At 36.7% G+C, this 21,216-nt stretch overlaps 1 protein-coding gene across 2 annotated transcripts in view; it reads right to left on the bottom strand.

The window, feature by feature from the left end:
- The window catches only part of LOC117326387 (translation initiation factor eIF-2B subunit gamma-like), a 68,994-nt gene that overhangs the window by 9,246 nt on the left and 38,532 nt on the right, over window positions 1-21,216 (bottom strand). For both annotated transcript variants that reach the window (XM_033883135.1, XM_033883134.1), the window contains exons 7-10: window positions 21,006-21,133; window positions 20,479-20,669; window positions 17,702-17,785; window positions 14,205-14,353 (exon numbers count right to left, since the gene is read on the bottom strand). In XM_033883135.1, the coding sequence (XP_033739026.1) occupies window positions 14,205-14,353; window positions 17,702-17,785; window positions 20,479-20,669; window positions 21,006-21,133 (552 nt within the window). The remainder of the gene's footprint in view (window positions 1-14,204; window positions 14,354-17,701; window positions 17,786-20,478; window positions 20,670-21,005; window positions 21,134-21,216) is intronic.

The following is a 21,216-nucleotide window of genomic DNA, read 5'->3' as shown; positions in this document are numbered from 1 at the left end:
TGACATTATGTTCTCACATACTTATCCGTGGAGTGTACATGACATTGTGTTCTCACATATTTAACTGTGGAGTGTACATGACATTGTGTTCTCACATATTTAACTCTGGAGTGTACATGACATTGTGTTCTCACATATTTAACTGTGGAGTGTACATGACATTGTGTTCTCACATATTTAACTCTGGAGTGTACATGACATTGTGTTCTCACATATTTAACTTTGGATTGTACATGACATTGTGTTCTTACATATTTAAATGTGGAGTGTACATGACATTGTGTTCTCACATATTTAACTGTGGAGTGTACATGACATTATGTTCTCACATACTTATCCGTGGAGTATACATGACATTGTGTTCTCACATATTTAAATGTGGAGTGTACATGACATTGTGTTCTCACATATTTATCTGTGGAGTGTACATGACATTGTGTTCTCACATATTTAACTCTGGATTGTACATGACATTGTGTTCTCACATATTTAACTGTGGAGTGTACATGACATTGTGTTCTCATATATTTAACTGTGGAGTGTACATGACATTGTGTTCTCACATATTTAACTTTGGAGTGTACATGACATGGTGTTCTCACATATTTATCTGTGGAGTGTACATGACATTGTGTTCTCACATATTTAACTGTGGAGTGTACATGACATTGTGTTCTCACATATTTATCTGTGGAGTGTACATGACATGGTGTTCTCACATTTATCTGTGGATTGTACATGACATTGTGTTCTCACATATTTAACTGTGGAGTGTACATGACATTGTGTTCTCATATATTTAACTGTGGAGTGTACATGACATTGTGTTCTCACATATTTAACTTTGGAGTGTACATGACATTGTGTTCTCACATATTTAACTGTGGAGTGCACATGACATGATGTTCTCACATATTTAACTCTGGATTGTACATGACATTGTGTTCTCACATATTTATCTGTGGAGTGTACATGACATGGTGTTCTCACATTTATCTGTGGAGTGTACATGACATTGTGTTCTCACATATTTATCTGCAGAGTGTACATGACATTGTGTTCTCACATATTTAACTGTGGAGTGTACATGACATTATGTTCTCACATATTTAACTCTGGAGTGTACATGACATTGTGTTCTCACATATTTAACTCTGGATTGTACATGACATGGTGTTCTCACATATTTAACTCTGGAGTGTACATGACATTGTGTTCTCACATATTTAACTCTGGATTGTACATGACATTATGTTCTCACATATTTATCTGTGGAGTGTACATGACATTGTGTTCTCACATATTTAACTGTGGAGTGTACATGACATTGTGTTCTCACATATTTATCTGTGGAGTGTACATGACATTATGTTCTCACATATTTAACTGTGGAGTGTACATGACATTGTGTTCTCACATATTTATCTGTGGAGTGTACATGACATTATGTTCTCACATATTTAAATGTGGAGTGTACATGACATTGTGTTCTCACATATTTAACTGTGGAGTGTACATGACATTGTGTTCTCACATATTTATCTGTGGAGTGTACATGACATTATGTTCTCACATATTTAAATGTGGAGTGTACATGACATTGTGTTCTCACATATTTAAATGTGGATTGTACATGACATTGTGTTCTCACATATTTAACTCTGGAGTGTACATGACATTGTGTTCTCACATATTTAACTGTGGAGTGTACATGACAGTGTTCTCACATATTTAACTGGAGTGTACATGACAGTGTTCTCACATATTTAACTCTGGAGTGTACATGACATTGTGTTCTCACATATTTAACTGTGGAGTGTACATGACATTGTGTTCTCACATATTTAACTGGAGTGTACATGACATTGTGTTCTCACATATTTAAATGTGGAGTGTACATGACATTGTGTTCTCACATATTTAACTGTGGAGTGTACATGACATTGGGTTCTCACATATTTAACTGTGGAGTGTACATGACATTGTGTTCTCACATATTTAACTGTGGAGTGTACATGACATTGTGTTCTCACATATTTATCTGTGGAGTGTACATGACATTGTGTTCTCACATATTTAACTGTGGAGTGTACATGACATTGTGTTCTCACATACTTATCTGTGGAGTGTACATGACATTGTGTTCTCACATATTTAAATGTGGAGTGTACATGACATTGTGTTCTCACATATTTAACTGTGGAGTGTACATGACATTGTGTTCTCACATATTTAACTGTGGAGTGTACATGACATTGTGTTCTCACATATTTAAATGTGGAGTGTACATGACATTGTGTTCTCACATATTTAACTTTGGATTGTACATGACATTGTGTTCTTACATATTTAACTGTGGAGTGTACATGACATGGTGTTCTCACATATTTAACTGTGGAGTTACATGACATGGTGTTCTCACATATTTAACTGTGGAGTTACATGACATGGTGTTCTCACATATTTAAATGTGGAGTGTACATGACATTATGTTCTCACATATTTAACTCTGGATTGTACATGACATTGTGTTCTCACATATTTATCTGTGGAGTGTACATGACATGGTGTTCTCACATTTATCTGTGGAGTGTACATGACATTGTGTTCTCACATATTTAACTCTGGAGTGTACATGACAAGGTGTTCTTACATATTTAAATGTGGAGTGTACATGACATTGTGTTCTCACATATTTAAATGTGGAGTGTACATGACATTGTGTTCTCACATATTTAACTGTGGAGTGTACATGACATTGTGTTCTCACATATTTATCTGTGGAGTGTACATGACATTGTGTTCTCACATATTTAACTGTGGAGTGTACATGACATTGTGTTCTCACATATTTAACTGTGGAGTGTACATGACATTGTGTTCTCACATATTTAACTGTGGAGTGTACATGACATTGTGTTCTCACATATTTAACTTTGGATTGTACATGACATTGTGTTCTCACATATTTAACTGTGGAGTGTACATGACATGGTGTTCTCACATATTTAACTGTGGAGTGTACATGACATGGTGTTCTCACATATTTAACTGTGGAGTGTACATGACATGGTGTTCTCACATATTTAACTGTGGAGTGTACATGACATTGTGTTCTCACATATTTAACTGTGGAGTGTACATGACATTGTGTTCTCACATATTTAACTGTGGAGTGTACATGACATTGTGTTCTCACATATTTATCTGTGGAGTGTACATGACATTGTGTTCTCACATATTTAACTGTGGAGTGTACATGACATTGTGTTCTCACATACTTATCTGTGGAGTGTACATGACATTGTGTTCTCACATATTTAAATGTGGAGTGTACATGACATTGTGTTCTCACATATTTAACTGTGGAGTGTACATGACATTGTGTTCTCACATATTTAACTGTGGAGTGTACATGACATTGTGTTCTCACATATTTAAATGTGGAGTGGACATGACATTGTGTTCATACATATTTAACTTTGGATTGTACATGACATTGTGTTCTCACATATTTAACTGTGGAGTTACATGACATGGTGTTCTCACATATTTAACTGTGGAGTTACATGACATGGTGTTCTCACATATTTAACTTTGGATTGTACATGACATTGTGTTCTTACATATTTAACTTTGGATTGTACATGACAGTGTTCTCACATATTTAACTGTGGAGTTACATGACATGGTGTTCTCACATATTTAACTGTGGAGTGTACATGACATTGTGTTCTCACATATTTATTTGTGGAGTGTACATGACATTATGTTCTCACATATTTAAATGTGGATTGTACATGGCATTTGTGTTCTCACATATTTAACTCTGGAGTGTACATGACATGGTGTTCTCACATATTTAACTCTGGAGTGTACATGACATTGTGTTCTCACATTTATCTGTGGAGTGTACATGACATTGTGTTCTCACATATTTAAATGTGGAGTGTACATGACATGGTGTTCTCACATTTATCTGTGGAGTGTACATGACATTGTGTTCTCACATATTTAACTGTGGAGTGTACATGACATTGTGTTCTCACATATTTAACTGTGGAGTGTACATGACATTATGTTCTCACATATTTAACTCTGGATTGTACATGACATGGTGTTCTCACATATTTAACTCTGGAGTGTACATGACATTGTGTTCTCACATATTTAACTGTGGAGTGTACATGACATGATGTTCTCACATTTATCTGTGGAGTGTACATGACATTGTGTTCTCACATATTTAACTCTGGAGTGTACATGACATTGTGTTCTCACATATTTAACTGTGGAGTGTACATGACATTGTGTTCTCACATATTTAACTCTGGAGTGTACATGACATGATGTTCTCACATATTTAACTCTGGATTGTACATGACATTGTGTTCTCACATATTTAACTGTGGAGTGTACATGACATTGTGTTCTCACATATTTAACTCTGGAGTGTACATGACATTGTGTTCTCACATATTTATCTGTGGATTGTACATGACATTGTGTTCTCACATATTTATCTGTGGAGTGTACATGACATTGTGTTCTCACATATTTAACTCTGGAGTGTACATGACATGGTGTTCTCACATTTATCTGTGGAGTGTACATGACATTGTGTTCTCACATATTTAACTCTGGAGTGTACATGACATTGTGTTCTCACATATTTAACTCTGGAGTGTACATGACACGGTGTTCTTACATATTATCTGTGGAGTGTACATGACATGGTGTTCTCACATATTTAACTCTGGAGTGTACATGACATTGTGTTCTCATATTTATCTGTGGAGTGTACATGACATTGTGTTCTCACATTTATCTGTGGAGTGTACATGACATTGTGTTCTCACATATTTAAATGTGGAGTGTACATGACATGGTGTTCTCACATTTATCTGTGGAGTGTACATGACATTGTGTTCTCACATATTTAACTCTGGAGTGTACATGACATGGTGTTCTCACATATTTAAATGTGGAGTGTACATGACATTGTGTTCTCACATATTTAACTCTGGAGTGTACATGACATTGTGTTATCACATATTTATCTGTGGAGTGTACATGATATTGTGTTCTCACATATTTAACTCTGGATTGTACATGACATTGTGTTCTCACATATTTAACTCTGGAGTGTACATGGCATTGTGTTCTCACATATTTAACTGTGGAGTGTACATGACATTGTGTTCTCACATATTTATCTGTGGAGTGTACATGACATTGTGTTCTCACATATTTAAATGTGGATTGTACATGTTCTCACATATTTAAATGTGGATTGTACATGACATTGTGTTCTCACATATTTAAATGTGGATTGTACATGACATTGTGTTCTCACATATTTATCTGTGGAGTGTACATGACATTGTGTTCTCACATATTTAACTCTGGAGTGTACATGACATGGTGTTCTCACATATTTAACTCTGGAGTGTACATGACATTGTGTTTTCACATATTTAACTGTGGAGTGTACATGACATTATGTTCTCACATATTTAACTCTGGATTGTACATGACATTATGTTCTCACATATTTAACACTGGATTGTACATGACATTGTGTTCTCACATATTTAACTCTGGAGTGTACATGACATTGTGTTATCACATATTTATCTGTGGAGTGTACATGATATTGTGTTCTCACATATTTAACTCTGGATTGTACATGACATTGTGTTCTCACATATTTAACTCTGGAGTGTACATGACATTGTGTTCTCACATATTTAACTGTGGAGTGTACATGACATTGTGTTCTCACATATTTATCTGTGGAGTGTACATGACATTGTGTTCTCACATATTTAACTCTGGAGTGTACATGACATTGTGTTCTCACATTTATCTGTGGAGTGTACATGACATTGTGTTCTCACATATTTAAATGTGGAGTGTACATGACATGGTGTTCTCACATTTATCTGTGGAGTGTACATGACATTGTGTTCTCACATATTTAACTGTGGAGTGTACATGACATTGTGTTCTCACATATTTAACTGTGGAGTGTACATGACATTATGTTCTCACATATTTAACTCTGGATTGTACATGACATGGTGTTCTCACATATTTAACTCTGGAGTGTACATGACATTGTGTTCTCACATATTTAACTGTGGAGTGTACATGACATGATGTTCTCACATTTATCTGTGGAGTGTACATGACATTGTGTTCTCACATATTTAACTCTGGAGTGTACATGACATTGTGTTCTCACATATTTAACTCTGGAGTGTACATGACATTGTGTTCTCACATATTTAACTGTGGAGTGTACATGACATTGTGTTCTCACATATTTAACTCTGGAGTGTACATGACATGATGTTCTCACATATTTAACTCTGGATTGTACATGACATTGTGTTCTCACATATTTAACTCTGGAGTGTACATGACATTGTGTTCTCACATATTTAACTCTGGAGTGTACATGACATTGTGTTCTCACATATTTATCTGTGGATTGTACATGACATTGTGTTCTCACATATTTATCTGTGGAGTGTACATGACATTGTGTTCTCACATATTTAACTCTGGAGTGTACATGACATGGTGTTCTCACATTTATCTGTGGAGTGTACATGACATTGTGTTCTCACATATTTAACTCTGGAGTGTACATGACACGGTGTTCTTACATATTATCTGTGGAGTGTACATGACATGGTGTTCTCACATATTTAACTCTGGAGTGTACATGACATTGTGTTCTCATATTTATCTGTGGAGTGTACATGACATTGTGTTCTCACATTTATCTGTGGAGTGTACATGACATTGTGTTCTCACATATTTAAATGTGGAGTGTACATGACATGGTGTTCTCACATATTTAAATGTGGAGTGTACATGACATTGTGTTCTCACATATTTAACTCTGGAGTGTACATGACATGGTGTTCTCACATATTTAACTCTGGAGTGTACATGACATGATGTTCTCACATATTTAACTCTGGATTGTACATGACATTGTGTTCTCACATATTTAACTCTGGAGTGTACATGACATTGTGTTCTCACATATTTAACTCTGGAGTGTACATGACATTGTGTTCTCACATATTTATCTGTGGAGTGTACATGACATTATGTTCTCACATATTTAACTCTGGATTGTACATGACATTGTGTTCTCACATATTTAACTCTGGAGTGTACATGACATTGTGTTCTCACATATTTAACTCTGGATTGTACATGACATGGTGTTCTCACATATTTAACTCTGGAGTGTACATGACATTGTGTTCTCACATATTTAAATGTGGAGTGTACATGACATTGTGTTCTCACATATTTAAATGTGGAGTGTACATGACATTGTGTTCTCACATATTTAAATGTGGAGTGTACATGACATTGTGTTCTCACATATTTAAATGTGGAGTGTACATGACATTGTGTTCTCACATATTTAAATGTGGAGTTTACATGACATTGTGTTCTCACATATTTAAATGTGGAGTGTACATGACATTGTGTTCTCACATATTTAACTCTGGATTGTACATGACATGGTGTTCTCACATATTTAACTCTGGAGTGTACATGACATTGTGTTCTCACATATTTAACTCTGGAGTGTACATGACATTGTGTTCTCACATATTTAACTCTGGAGTGTACATGAAATTGTGTTCTCACATATTTATCCGTGGAGTGTACATGACATTGTGTTCTCACATATTTATCTGTGGAGTGTACATGACATTGTGTTCTCACATATTTAACTCTGGAGTGTACATGACATGGTGTTCTCACATTTATCTGTGGAGTGTACATGACATTGTGTTCTCACATATTTAACTCTGGAGTGTACATGACACGGTGTTCTTACATATTATCTGTGGAGTGTACATGACATGGTGTTCTCACATATTTAACTCTGGAGTGTACATGACATTGTGTTCTCATATTTATCTGTGGAGTGTACATGACATTGTGTTCTCACATTTATCTGTGGAGTGTACATGACATTGTGTTCTCACATATTTAAATGTGGAGTGTACATGACATGGTGTTCTCACATATTTAAATGTGGAGTGTACATGACATTGTGTTCTCACATATTTAACTCTGGAGTGTACATGACATGGTGTTCTCACATATTTAACTCTGGAGTGTACATGACATGATGTTCTCACATATTTAACTCTGGATTGTACATGACATTGTGTTCTCACATATTTAACTCTGGAGTGTACATGACATTGTGTTCTCACATATTTAACTCTGGAGTGTACATGACATTGTGTTCTCACATATTTATCTGTGGAGTGTACATGACATTATGTTCTCACATATTTAACTCTGGATTGTACATGACATTGTGTTCTCACATATTTAACTCTGGAGTGTACATGACATTGTGTTCTCACATATTTAACTCTGGATTGTACATGACATGGTGTTCTCACATATTTAACTCTGGAGTGTACATGACATTGTGTTCTCACATATTTAAATGTGGAGTGTACATGACATTGTGTTCTCACATATTTAAATGTGGAGTGTACATGACATTGTGTTCTCACATATTTAACTGTGGAGTGTACATGACATGGTGTTCTCACATATTTAAATGTGGAGTTTACATGACATTGTGTTCTCACATATTTAAATGTGGAGTGTACATGACATTGTGTTCTCACATATTTAACTCTGGATTGTACATGACATGGTGTTCTCACATATTTAACTCTGGAGTGTACATGACATTGTGTTCTCACATTTTAACTCTGGAGTGTACATGACATTGTGTTCTCACATATTTAACTCTGGAGTGTACATGAAATTGTGTTCTCACATATTTATCCGTGGAGTGTACATGACATTGTGTTCTCACATATTTATCTGTGGAGTGTACACGACATTGTGTTCTCACATATTTAACTCTGGAGTGTACATGACATGGTGTTCTCATATTTAAATGAGGAGTGTTACATGACATTGTGTTCTCACATATTTAAATGTGGAGTGTACATGACATTGTGTTCTCACATATTTAAATGTGGAGTTTACATGACATGGTGTTCTCACATATTTAAATGAGGAGTGTACATGACATTGTGTTCTCACATATGTATTTGTGGAGTGTACATGACATTGTGTTCTCACATATTTAACTGTGGAGTGTACATGACATTTTGTTCTCACATATTCATTTGTGGAGTGTACATGACATTGTGTTCTCACATATTTAAATGAGGAGTGTACATGACATTGTGTTCTCACATATTTAAATGTGGAGTGTACATGACATTGTGTTCTCACATATTTAACTCTGGATTGTACATGACATTGTGTTCTCACATATTTAAATGTGGAGTTTACATGACATGGTGTTCTCACATATGTATCTGTGGAGTGTACATGACATTGTGTTCTCACATATTTAAATGTGGAGTGTACATGACATTGTGTTCTCACATATTTAAATGTGGAGTGTACATGACATTGTGTTCTCACATATTTAAATGTGGAGTTTACATGACATGGTGTTCTCACATATTTAAATGAGGAGTGTACATGACATTGTGTTCTCACATATTTATCCGTGGAGTGTACATGACATTGTGTTCTCACATATTTATCTGTGGAGTGTACACGACATTGTGTTCTCACATATTTAACTCTGGAGTGTACATGACATGGTGTTCTCATATTTAAATGAGGAGTGTACATGACATTGTGTTCTCACATATTTAAATGTGGAGTGTACATGACATTGTGTTCTCACATATTTAAATGTGGAGTTTACATGACATGGTGTTCTCACATATTTAAATGAGGAGTGTACATGACATTGTGTTCTCACATATGTATTTGTGGAGTGTACATGACATTGTGTTCTCACATATTTAACTGTGGAGTGTACATGACATTTTGTTCTCACATATTCATTTGTGGAGTGTACATGACATTGTGTTCTCACATATTTAAATGAGGAGTGTACATGACATTGTGTTCTCACATATTTAAATGTGGAGTGTACATGACATTGTGTTCTCACATATTTAACTCTGGATTGTACATGACATTGTGTTCTCACATATTTAAATGTGGAGTTTACATGACATGGTGTTCTCACATATGTATCTGTGGAGTGTACATGACATTGTGTTCTCACATATTTAAATGTGGAGTGTACATGACATTGTGTTCTCACATATTTAAATGTGGAGTGTACATGACATTGTGTTCTCACATATTTAAATGTGGAGTTTACATGACATGGTGTTCTCACATATTTAAATGAGGAGTGTACATGACATTGTGTTCTCACATATGTATCTGTGGAGTGTACATGACATTGTGTTCTCACATATTTAACTGTGGAGTGTACATGACATTGTGTTCTCACATATTTAAATGAGGAGTGTACATGACATTGTGTTCTCACATATTTAACTGTGGAGTGTACATGACATGGTGTTCTCACATATTTAAATGAGGAGTGTACATGACATTGTGTTCTCACATATTTAAATGTGGAGTTTACATGACATGGTGTTCTCACATATTTAAATGTGGAGTGTACATGACATTGTGTTCTCACATATTTATCCGTGGAGTGTACATGACATTGTGTTCTCACATATTTAAATGAGGAGTGTACATGACATTGTGTTCTCACATATTTAAATGTGGAGTGTACATGACATTGTGTTCTCACATATTTAAATGTGGAGTGTACATGACATTGTGTTCTCACATATTTAAATGTGGAGTTTACATGACATGGTGTTCTCACATATTTAAATGAGGAGTGTACATGACATTGTGTTCTCACATATGTATCTGTGGAGTGTACATGACATTGTGTTCTCACATATTTAACTGTGGAGTGTACATGACATTTTGTTCTCACATATTCATTTGTGGAGTGTACATGACATTGTGTTCTCACATATTTAACTCTGGATTGTACATGACATGGTGTTCTCACATATTTAAATGTGGAGTGTACATGACATTGTGTTCTCACATATTTAACTGTGGAGTGTACATGACATTGTGTTCTCACATATTTAACTCTGGATTGTACATGACATTGTGTTCTCACATATTTATCTGTGGAGTGTACATGACATTGTGTTCTCACATATTTAACTGTGGAGTGTACATGACATTGTGTTCTCACATATTTAACTCTGGATTGTACATGACATTGTGTTCTCCCATATTTAACTCTGGAGTGTACATGACATTGTGTTCTCACATATTTAACTGTGGAGTGTACATGATATTGTGTTCTCACATATTTAACTCTGGATTGTACATGACATTGTGTTCTCACATATTTAACTGTGGAGTGTACATGACATTGTGTTCTCAACAGTTTGGATCATGGCCAATGAAATGACACAAGAATGAAATCTAGGTAGAAACTGTGTATCCAGTTTAGAATATTCATGCATAATGTGGTTTTGGGAATTTGTTCAAAATCAAGTACCAGTATTTCATTTGAATTTCTGCATAAACAAGAGGCCCAGAAGGCCTGTATCTCTTACCTGGTTTATTTGAGCAAACATCAAAATAATGTTCATATTATATTTCTTAATGTTTAACAATGCTATTTGTTATCTGACTCACTATATAAATGGATATTAACCAAATTTGACTGTTTTCCTATAAAACATGCTACCCATGAACTGTTGCCTGGTCACATGATTTACCGCGAATGCTACCCATAAACTGTTGCCTGATCACGCGCTGCCCAATCGAACACGCCTAATTACAAGCGTACAGATGACAGTGACTACACTACTTGTCGTCGACAGGTTTGTAAACATCGGTCGACTGTAAACATGACTTCTAGGTTTGAAGACATAAATGATGACGAGCTTTTAAATCTCATAGAGAACATGGACTCATCTAATACCAGGAATATCATCAAGGGTTTTGTGAGTTATTAAATTTTGAATTTCAGTTTTTTTTTTGCTGTAATTTATTCACCTCAATGGTCAGATAACAAAACAGTTGTTTCATGCCTTCGGCCTCTGGGAAACAGTTCACCTGGTCAGTACCAACACCTCGTGAAAACAGTTTTGACTGTTGACTGATGGTGCATGAAACAACTCTAAATTGTATGCTTATACGGTGGGGTTCTCAACAGCTTCAAAGACAAACCCCAGAAACAAAGTCAAGACTCAACATGATTGTGTTTAAAAGAAACCTAAAGGCCCCTGGGCTTATTTCTACATCGGAATGGTGTTCTTCTCTTGATGCCTAGAATGCTATATATGGTTATGGGGTGGGGATCGGAACGATTTCAAAGACAAAACGAAATAAATAAGTCTTTAAAGAACGGTTTCAAAGACATAACAAAATAAATAAGTCTTCAAGGCTGGGGGAGACCCCAGAACCTATTTCTAAAACATGAATTATGGCTGCAGCCAGTCACACATGCTATCACACATGCTATCTGTGTGCCAAAAAACCAGTCTTCATGTGTATAGATAAGAGGCCCATGGGCCTTAACGGTTACCTGAGTTTTATATGTATATTAGCATATTTGGCCCCTGTGATCTTGAATAAAAATCAAGGTCAACCATTTGAACAAATGTTGGGTGGAGCCCAATCATATGTAAAAATTTGAATCCCAGCCAAATAGAGATACTTCCTACCAAACTTGGTTAAATCCTGATCAGCGGTTAAGAAGTCAATTATTGATGGCCGCACGCTGGATGCCACAGTATGGTATAAGCTCACTTTGGTCCTTCTGACCAGGTGAGCTAAACAAGAGGCCCATGGGCCTTAAAGGTCATCTGACAAACACTTACAGCATGAGCGGACACACCCCTCAATCAAGCATCATTACCATAAAACGCAGCCAGGCAGTTATGTTTCAGATCACATTTGGTTTTTATCTATGTTGGAAAAAGGAGGAGCAGCATCTTAAAAGCAAAATTTCAGCCAAGTTCCCATTTTTGGGGCATGTCCCTGTGTCCCAATGGGTCGGATAAGCCTCATTTATAACAATTAGGATTGCCCTTTCCCGATGATGTTTCATACTAAATATGGTTGTAATCAATTAAGGCATTAAGGAGAAGCATTTTCAAGCAAACTTTTGGCAAAGTTCCCCTTTTGGGGCTTCACCCCTCTGTCCCTAGGAGCCCCACAAGCCTCATTTATATAAATTATGATTGCTGTCCCCTTATGATGTTTTAAACCAAATTTGCTTGTAATCCATTCAAGAGTAGCGTTTTAAAGCAAACTTTTGACTATAAAAGTTCCCATTTTTGGGCCTCACCCCTGTGTCCCCAGGGGTCACACCTAGCCTCATTCATATAAAATAAGATTGCCCTCCCCTAATGATGTTTCAAACCAAATTCGGATGTAATCCACCCAAGGCTTAAAAAGGAGTAGGGTTTTAAAGCAATAATTCACCAAATTTCCCCCTTTGGGGACCACCACTTGGGCCTCTTGGGTCACATCGGCCTCATTTATGTAAAATATAATTGCCCTCCTCCAATGAAGTTTCACAACAAATTTGGATGCATTATCCACCAAAGGGGTTAAGGAGGAGTAGGGTTTTAAAGCAAAATGTCAGAAAAAGTTCCCCTTTTTAAGTCCCGCCCTTCTTGTCCTAGGGGTCAGACCAGCCTCATTTATATAGAATATGATTCCCCTCCCCAAATAATGTTTCACATCAAAGCCCTTTGGATGTAATCTACCAAAGGGTTAAGGAGGAGTAGGATTTTAAAGCAAAATTTCAGCAAAGTTACCCATTTTGGGCCCTGCCCCTCTGGCCCTAGGGGTCGGATCAGCCTCATTTATATAAGTTATGATTGCCCTCCCCCAATGATGTTTCAAACCAAATTTGGTAGTAATCCACCAAAGGGTTAAGGAGGAGTAGCATTTTGAAATAAAAAGTCTTGCGCAACTCGGATGAGAGACAGCGCACGGCGACGGACGGAACATGATGGCTATAGGTCATCCTGACCCTTTTGGTCAGATGACCTAAAAAGAAAATCTATAGACATGGTAGATGCTGAAGAATATGTAGCTTATATTTTATCATTATATAAAACTTTTCAAATCAAATAACTACTATCAGTTATGTAGTCCTTGTTTGACAAGTCTGGAATCCTCACATTCAGTAGATATCTTATCATATCTTACTGGTCCTAAACTAGAAATATCACAATATAAAACCTCACCCTTCCAGTACAGAAACGTGGTCCAGGATGACGGAGTTAGCGATTTTCACCTTGTCTCCTATTGTACAGTGTTTTCCTATAATAGATCTCTTAACCGACGTCTTTTCTCCAATTTGAGCTCCTTCTGCCACTAAGCAGTCAGTTCCAACCTTTAAAAATTCAAACAATCTAACATTTCTTTCTTTAGCACAAGAAACAAAGCACTAATTCATGCACACATTGAATGAAAACAGATCAGAAAGCTGATCATGGTACATGTATGTGATCAGCCAAGGTTACCACCAACATGTACTTGATGGTCTGTATCACATACTTGGTATGTACCATCAACATGGGACATTGTAGGAACATTTTATTCAATTTTAAATGATGGAACTAAAATATCAGTCTGCTCTTTTGCATCGTTTTATTATTATGGTAAAAAGAGAGACTTGAGACTGATTACTAATAAGAATTAACACAACTACTACTTGTAACACTATACATGTGTGTTAATGCTGATAAATGCATCCACCACTCAAATATACAATGCACTGGTACCAGAATATATAATCTTCTTCTACATGTAAAAACAGCACTGAATCATACTATGTTATGGCTAATATATACCTGTGGCACTGTTACTAGTAGTAACATATACAATGTATACATGTGCCACTGTTACTAGTAGTAACATATACCTGTGGCACTGTTATTAATAGTAATACATGTATATACCTGTGGCACTGTTACTAGTAGTAACATATATCTGTGGCACTGTTACTAGTAGTAATATATACCTGTGGCACTGTTACTAGTAGTAACATATACCTGTAGCACTGTTACTAATAGTAACATATACATGTGGCACTGTTACTAGGAGTAACATATACCTGTGGCACTGCTACTAGTAGTAACATATACATGTGGCACTGTAACTAGTTGTAATATATACCTGTGGCACGGCTACTAGTAGTAACATATACCTGTGGCACTGTTACTAATAGTAACATATACCTGTGGCACTGTTACTAGTAGTAACATATACCTGTGGCACTGCTACTAGTAGTAACATATACCTGTGGCACTGCTACTAGTAGTAACATATACCTGTGGCACTGTAACTAGTTGTAATATATACCTGTGACACTGTTACTAGTTGTAATATATACCTGTGGCACTGTTACTAGTAGTACTATATACCTGTGGCACTGTTACTAATAGTAACATATATCTGTGACACTGTTACTAGTTGTAATATATACCTTTGGCACTGTTACTAGTAGTAACATATACCTGTGGCACTGTTACTAGTAGTAATATATACCTGTGGCACTGTTAAAAGTAGTAATATATACCTGTGACACTGTTACTAGTTGTAATAAATACCTGTGGCACTGTTACTAGTAGTACTATATACCTGTGGCACTGTTAAAAGTAGTAATATATACCTGTGACACTGTTACTAGTTGTAATATATACCTTTGGCACTGTTACTAGTAGTAACATATACATGTGGCACTGTTACTAGTAGTAATATATACCTGTGGCACTGTTAAAAGTAGTAATATATACCTGTGACACTGTTACTAGTTGTAACATATACCTGTGGCACTGTTACTAGTAGTAATATATACCTGTGGCACTGTTAAAAGTAGTACTATATACCTGTGGCACTGTTACAAGTTGTAATATATACCTGTGGCACGGCTACTAGTTGTAATATATACCTGTGACACCGCTACTAGTTGTAATATATACCTGTGGCACTGTTACTAGTTGTAATATATACCTGTGGCACTGTTACTAGTTGTAATATATACCTGTGGCACTGTTACTAGTAGTAACATATACCTGTGACACTGTTACTAGTTGTAATATATACCTGTGGCACTGTTACTAGTTGTAACATATACCTGTGGCACTGTTACTAGTAGTAACATATACCTGTGACACTGTTACTAGTTGTAATATATACCTGTGACACCGTTACTAGTTGTAATATATACCTGTGACACCGTTACTAGTTGTAATATATACCTGTGGCACTGTTACTAGTAGTAACATATACCTGTGACACTGTTAATAGTTGTAATATATACCTGTGACACCGTTACTAGTTGTAACATATACCTGTGGCACTGTTACTAGTAGTAACATATACCTGTGGCACTGTTACTAGTAGTAACATATACCTGTGGCACTATTACTAGTTGTAACATATACCTGTGACACTGTTACTAGTTGTAATATATACCTGTGGCACTGCTACTAGTTGTAATATATACCTGACACTGTTACTAGTAGTAACATATACCTGTGGCACTGTTACTAGTAGTAACATATACCTGTGGCCTTGTTACTAGTTGTAATATATACCTGTGGCACTGTTACTAGTAGTAACATATACCTGTGACACTGTTACTAGTTGTAATATATACCTGTGGCACTGTTACTAGTAGTAACATATACCTGTGGCACTGTTACTAGTTGTAATATATACCTGTGGCACTGCTACTAGTTGTAATATATACCTGTGGTGCTGTTACTAGTAGTAATATATACCTGTGGCACTGTTACTAGTAGTAACATATACCTGTGGCACTGTTACTAGTAGTAAAACATATACCTGTGACACTGTTACTAGTTGTAATATATACCTGACACTGTTACTAGTAGTAACATATACCTGTGGCACTGTTACTAGTAGTAACATATACCTGTGGCCTTGTTACTAGTTGTAATATATACCTGTGGCACTGTTACTAGTAGTAACATATACCTGTGACACTGTTACTAGTTGTAATATATACCTGTGGCACTGTTACTAGTAGTAACATATACCTGTGGCACTGTTACTAGTTGTAATATATACCTGTGGCACTGCTACTAGTTGTAATATATACCTGTGGCGCTGTTACTAGTAGTAATATATACCTGTGGCACTGTTACTAGTAGTAACATATACCTGTGGCACTGTTACTAGTTGTAATATATACCTGTGACACTGTTACTAGTAGTAACATATACCTGTGGCACTATTACTAGTTGTAACATATACCTGTGACACTGTTACTAGTTGTAATATATACCTGTGGCACTGCTACTAGTTGTAATATATACCTGACACTGTTACTAGTTGTAATATATACCTGTGGCACTGTTACTAGTAGTAACATATACCTGTGGCACTATTACTAGTTGTAACATATACCTGTGACACTGTTACTAGTTGTAATATATACCTGTGGCACTGCTACTAGTTGTAATATATACCTGACACTGTTACTAGTTGTAATATATACCTGTGGCACTGTTACTAGTAGTAACATATACCTGTGGCACTGTTACTAGTTGTAATATATACCTGTGGCACTGCTACTAGTTGTAATATATACCTGACACTGTTACTAGTTGTAATATATACCTGTGGCACTGCTACTAGTTGTAATATATACCTGACACTGTTACTAGTTGTAATATATACCTGTGGCACTGTTACTAGTAGTAACATATACCTGTGATTTGCCCTTTATGGACGTAGATGGATGGATAACAACAGTCTCCTTTTCAGAAGCTAAGTCTGCTAAAACCCTCGGGATCTACAACAGATTAAACACAATGTATAGAAAAAGGTCTCTGAAATTCAAAAATTGCTGTAATTCAAATGATTTTGTAATTGTCAACAGTTCAAAAATATAAGACATGATATGCGTTTTGGCATTCTAAGAGGGGTCTCCTCAGAAAACAGCATGGTAAGTGGAGGAAGTTCATCATGCTTTCAAACATGCCAACTTTCCCGATTTAGTCGGTTATTTCACGATTTCAGACTCTTCCCCCATCTCCAGATCATATTGATAAAAAATAGGATAGTTCTCCCAATTTTGGGGAATGTGTCTTGATAAGGGGCCCTATATGAGCCCCTATTCATCTTGTTTATAGTTGCACTAAGGGCCCTATAGCAGGTAACGCTTGCTGGCTGGTGAAAGATGTGTGGGGCATTGGTCAGTTAACTGACCTGCTAACAGACCATAATGAAATTCTGACACTTCCCTGACTGCAAAGTCTACTGCGATAAAAAAACAAGAGGTCCATGGGGCCTGTATCGCTACCCTGGTTGGATCTAACCAAATGTCAAAATAATGTTCATGTTCAATTCGTTAATACATAGCTCTATTTGTCAATCTCGAACAATGCAATAATGGTTATAGTGTGGGGATCCAAACTGCTTTAAAAATAACATAGTCCAGATTCTCTAAGGGTGTGCAAAGACCTCAGGGATTGTTTTTACAACATGATTATGTGAAAATAAGTCCCTTAAGGTGGGGAAAAACCCTTGGGCCTATTATTACATCAGAACTGCGTTTATCCCTTAACGTCCAGCGATGCTATGGTTATGGGATGGAGGGTCACAGCAACCTACATTTATGCAAAATCTGTTCCCCAAGGATTGCATGGGTTCAAATCCATTCATAACTATATGACTAGTAGCAATTTAAAGGCATTACCTCTATTTCCCCTATTGGACCCCGCCCCTCTGGCCCCTTAGGGGTTAGAATGATCATTTAGGCAGAATTTGTTCTCCTTCCCCCAAGAATCTTTCAGACTGAATTGGGTTCATATCTATTCATAACTTTATAAGAAGTAGCAATTTAAAGGAATATTACATCTAATTCCCCTATTGGGCCCCGTCCCCATGGTCTCTTGGGGGTCAGTGTCACCGTTTATGCAAAATTTATTCCTTTCCCCCAACAGGTCGGGGAGAAGTCCTGATTTCACTATTATAGTGGTATTCCACTATAATAGCTATATATATATAGCTATATAAACAGTAGCAAATTGAAGCATTTCCGCCAGAAAAGGCATACCTGACAAAAAGCGAGAGTTATGGTCGGTAGGTACATAATCCATGTCCTTGGTTGCTACGATAACTGTGTTAAAATTGAAATTTCAACTGTGCATTTTTCTGTAAAATCATCTTTTTTTGTAACGGGAAATTGCATAATTTCTGTTTCATTTTCTTATTTCTTGATATATAATTCATCTGAACGTCACAACAATCTGTATATACTTTCCCGTAATTTACCAAATCCAAACAGAGCCGCTGCAACCGGAAGTGGAGTAACGCAACATTTTTTCTTGTTTTTTTCCCCCGACTCTGGAGATGACAACCATCATTCTGATCTATTAGAGTTACTCCCCTTCTCCCATTCGTTCAGTATAGAGATTGAAAAACGGTGATTTCTCAGAAAAATGCACAGGTGAAATTTTAATTTTATTGCTCGTATTGTAACAACCAAGCACATGGATCATGCACCTAGCGACCATAACTCTCGCTTTTTGTCAGGTATGCCTTTTCTGGCAGAAATGCTTCAATTTGCTACTGTTAATATAGCTATATATAGCTATTATAGTGGAATACCACTATAATAGTGAAATCAGGACTTCTCCCCGACATGCCCAAGGATGTTTCTGACCAAATTAAGTTCAAATCCATTCCCAACTTTATGAGTAGTAGCGATTTAACGAAATTGCCTCAATTTCCCCTATTGGGCCCTGCCCCTCTGGCCCCTTGGGGGTCAGAGTCACCAATTATGCAAAATCTGATCCCCTTTAGCAGAGGATGTTTCTGACCAAATTTGGTCAAAATCCAATAAGAATTTTATCACAAGTGGTGATTTAAAGAAATAACCTCTATTTCCCCTGTCGGCCCTCGCCCTTTAGCGGCCAGAGTCACCTTTTATGCAAAATCTGATCCCCTTTGTAAGCGGATGTTTCTGACTAAATAGGGTTCAAATCCATTCCCAACTTTATGACTAGTAGCGATTTAAAGGAATTGCCTCTATTTCCCCTATTTGGCCCCTACCCTCCAGCCCCTTGGGGGTCAGAGTCACCATTTATGCAAAATCTGTTCCCCTTCCCCCAAGGATGTTTCTGATCAACTTTGGTCAAAATCCAAAAACAAACTTTTTGACTAGTAGCGATTTAAAGCAAATGTTGACGGAGGACGTACGGAAGACGGACGCCGCGCCATGACATAAGCTCACAGGACCTTTGGTCCAGGTGAGCTAAAAACCACTGACCTACACTCAGTACCTGGCAACTGCCCCACGTAGGTTTCGAACTCGCAACCGAGAGGTGGAGGGCTAGTGATAAAGTGTCGGGACACCTTAACCACTTGGCCACCGCGGCCCCTTGGTGATAAGGGCGCAGCCTTTAAACCTCATATATTCCACTCGGAGTTTCACACCTCACATGTAATCATCAGCATTATTACCTACATGACTTGACCTACCTGTTTATTGCACTCATTGTATGCTGCGACTGTGTTAGCCTTCACACAGAATCCCTCGTTCTGTATGTGAGCGTAACACCGGACTGGGTTGTGGTGGAAACAATCTTCCATGTCACCTCTATGATCAATCCATGTAGACATTTCACGGATTTTTTCAGTTATTTCATCAACTTTTGAAAATGTGAAGATATCTGAAGACGAAAAATAGAAGTAAACTTGTGAAATAAACTTGATATCTCCATGCATGTTTCCATGTTATTTTGATTTTTTAAAAATTTGCTGTTTTGAGATTTTAACAATTTTCTAAACCACAACTATGTAACAGTGTACAGTTTTCATCCAAGAAAGTAAAAAAAAAAACAAGAGTATTTTGATTGACCTTGAACACCACTGTATATGCCCCCTTTATTGTTTAATACATGTAGAATGTGGAATCAACTAATAATTTGACCCAGATCTTACATTACATGTATGTAATTCTCAAGTTTTGAAAAAGGTTTGATAATTCCATGCGAGATAAAGCATACCTGGCCGAACATCCTCCGACACCACAGACATGTTTGTCTTTTCCATATCACAGCTGGCTTTAGGCTTGGAAAACTGTTTTTTGACTAAGTATGGGATGAGTTCCCCTTTGATAGATGAGATCGTTTTACTGGTAACAAAACAGAAGCAAAATTATTTCATCAATAAACTTTATCTTATGTATACATATATACGCCATATCCTATCTCCTTC

The sequence above is a fragment of the Pecten maximus genome, chromosome 4 (assembly GCF_902652985.1).
Source record: "Pecten maximus chromosome 4, xPecMax1.1, whole genome shotgun sequence".
Classification (NCBI taxonomy): domain Eukaryota; kingdom Metazoa; phylum Mollusca; class Bivalvia; order Pectinida; family Pectinidae; genus Pecten; species Pecten maximus.
The sequence above is the reverse complement of the archived record's forward strand: the minus strand, read 5'-3'. Positions and strand labels throughout refer to the sequence as shown.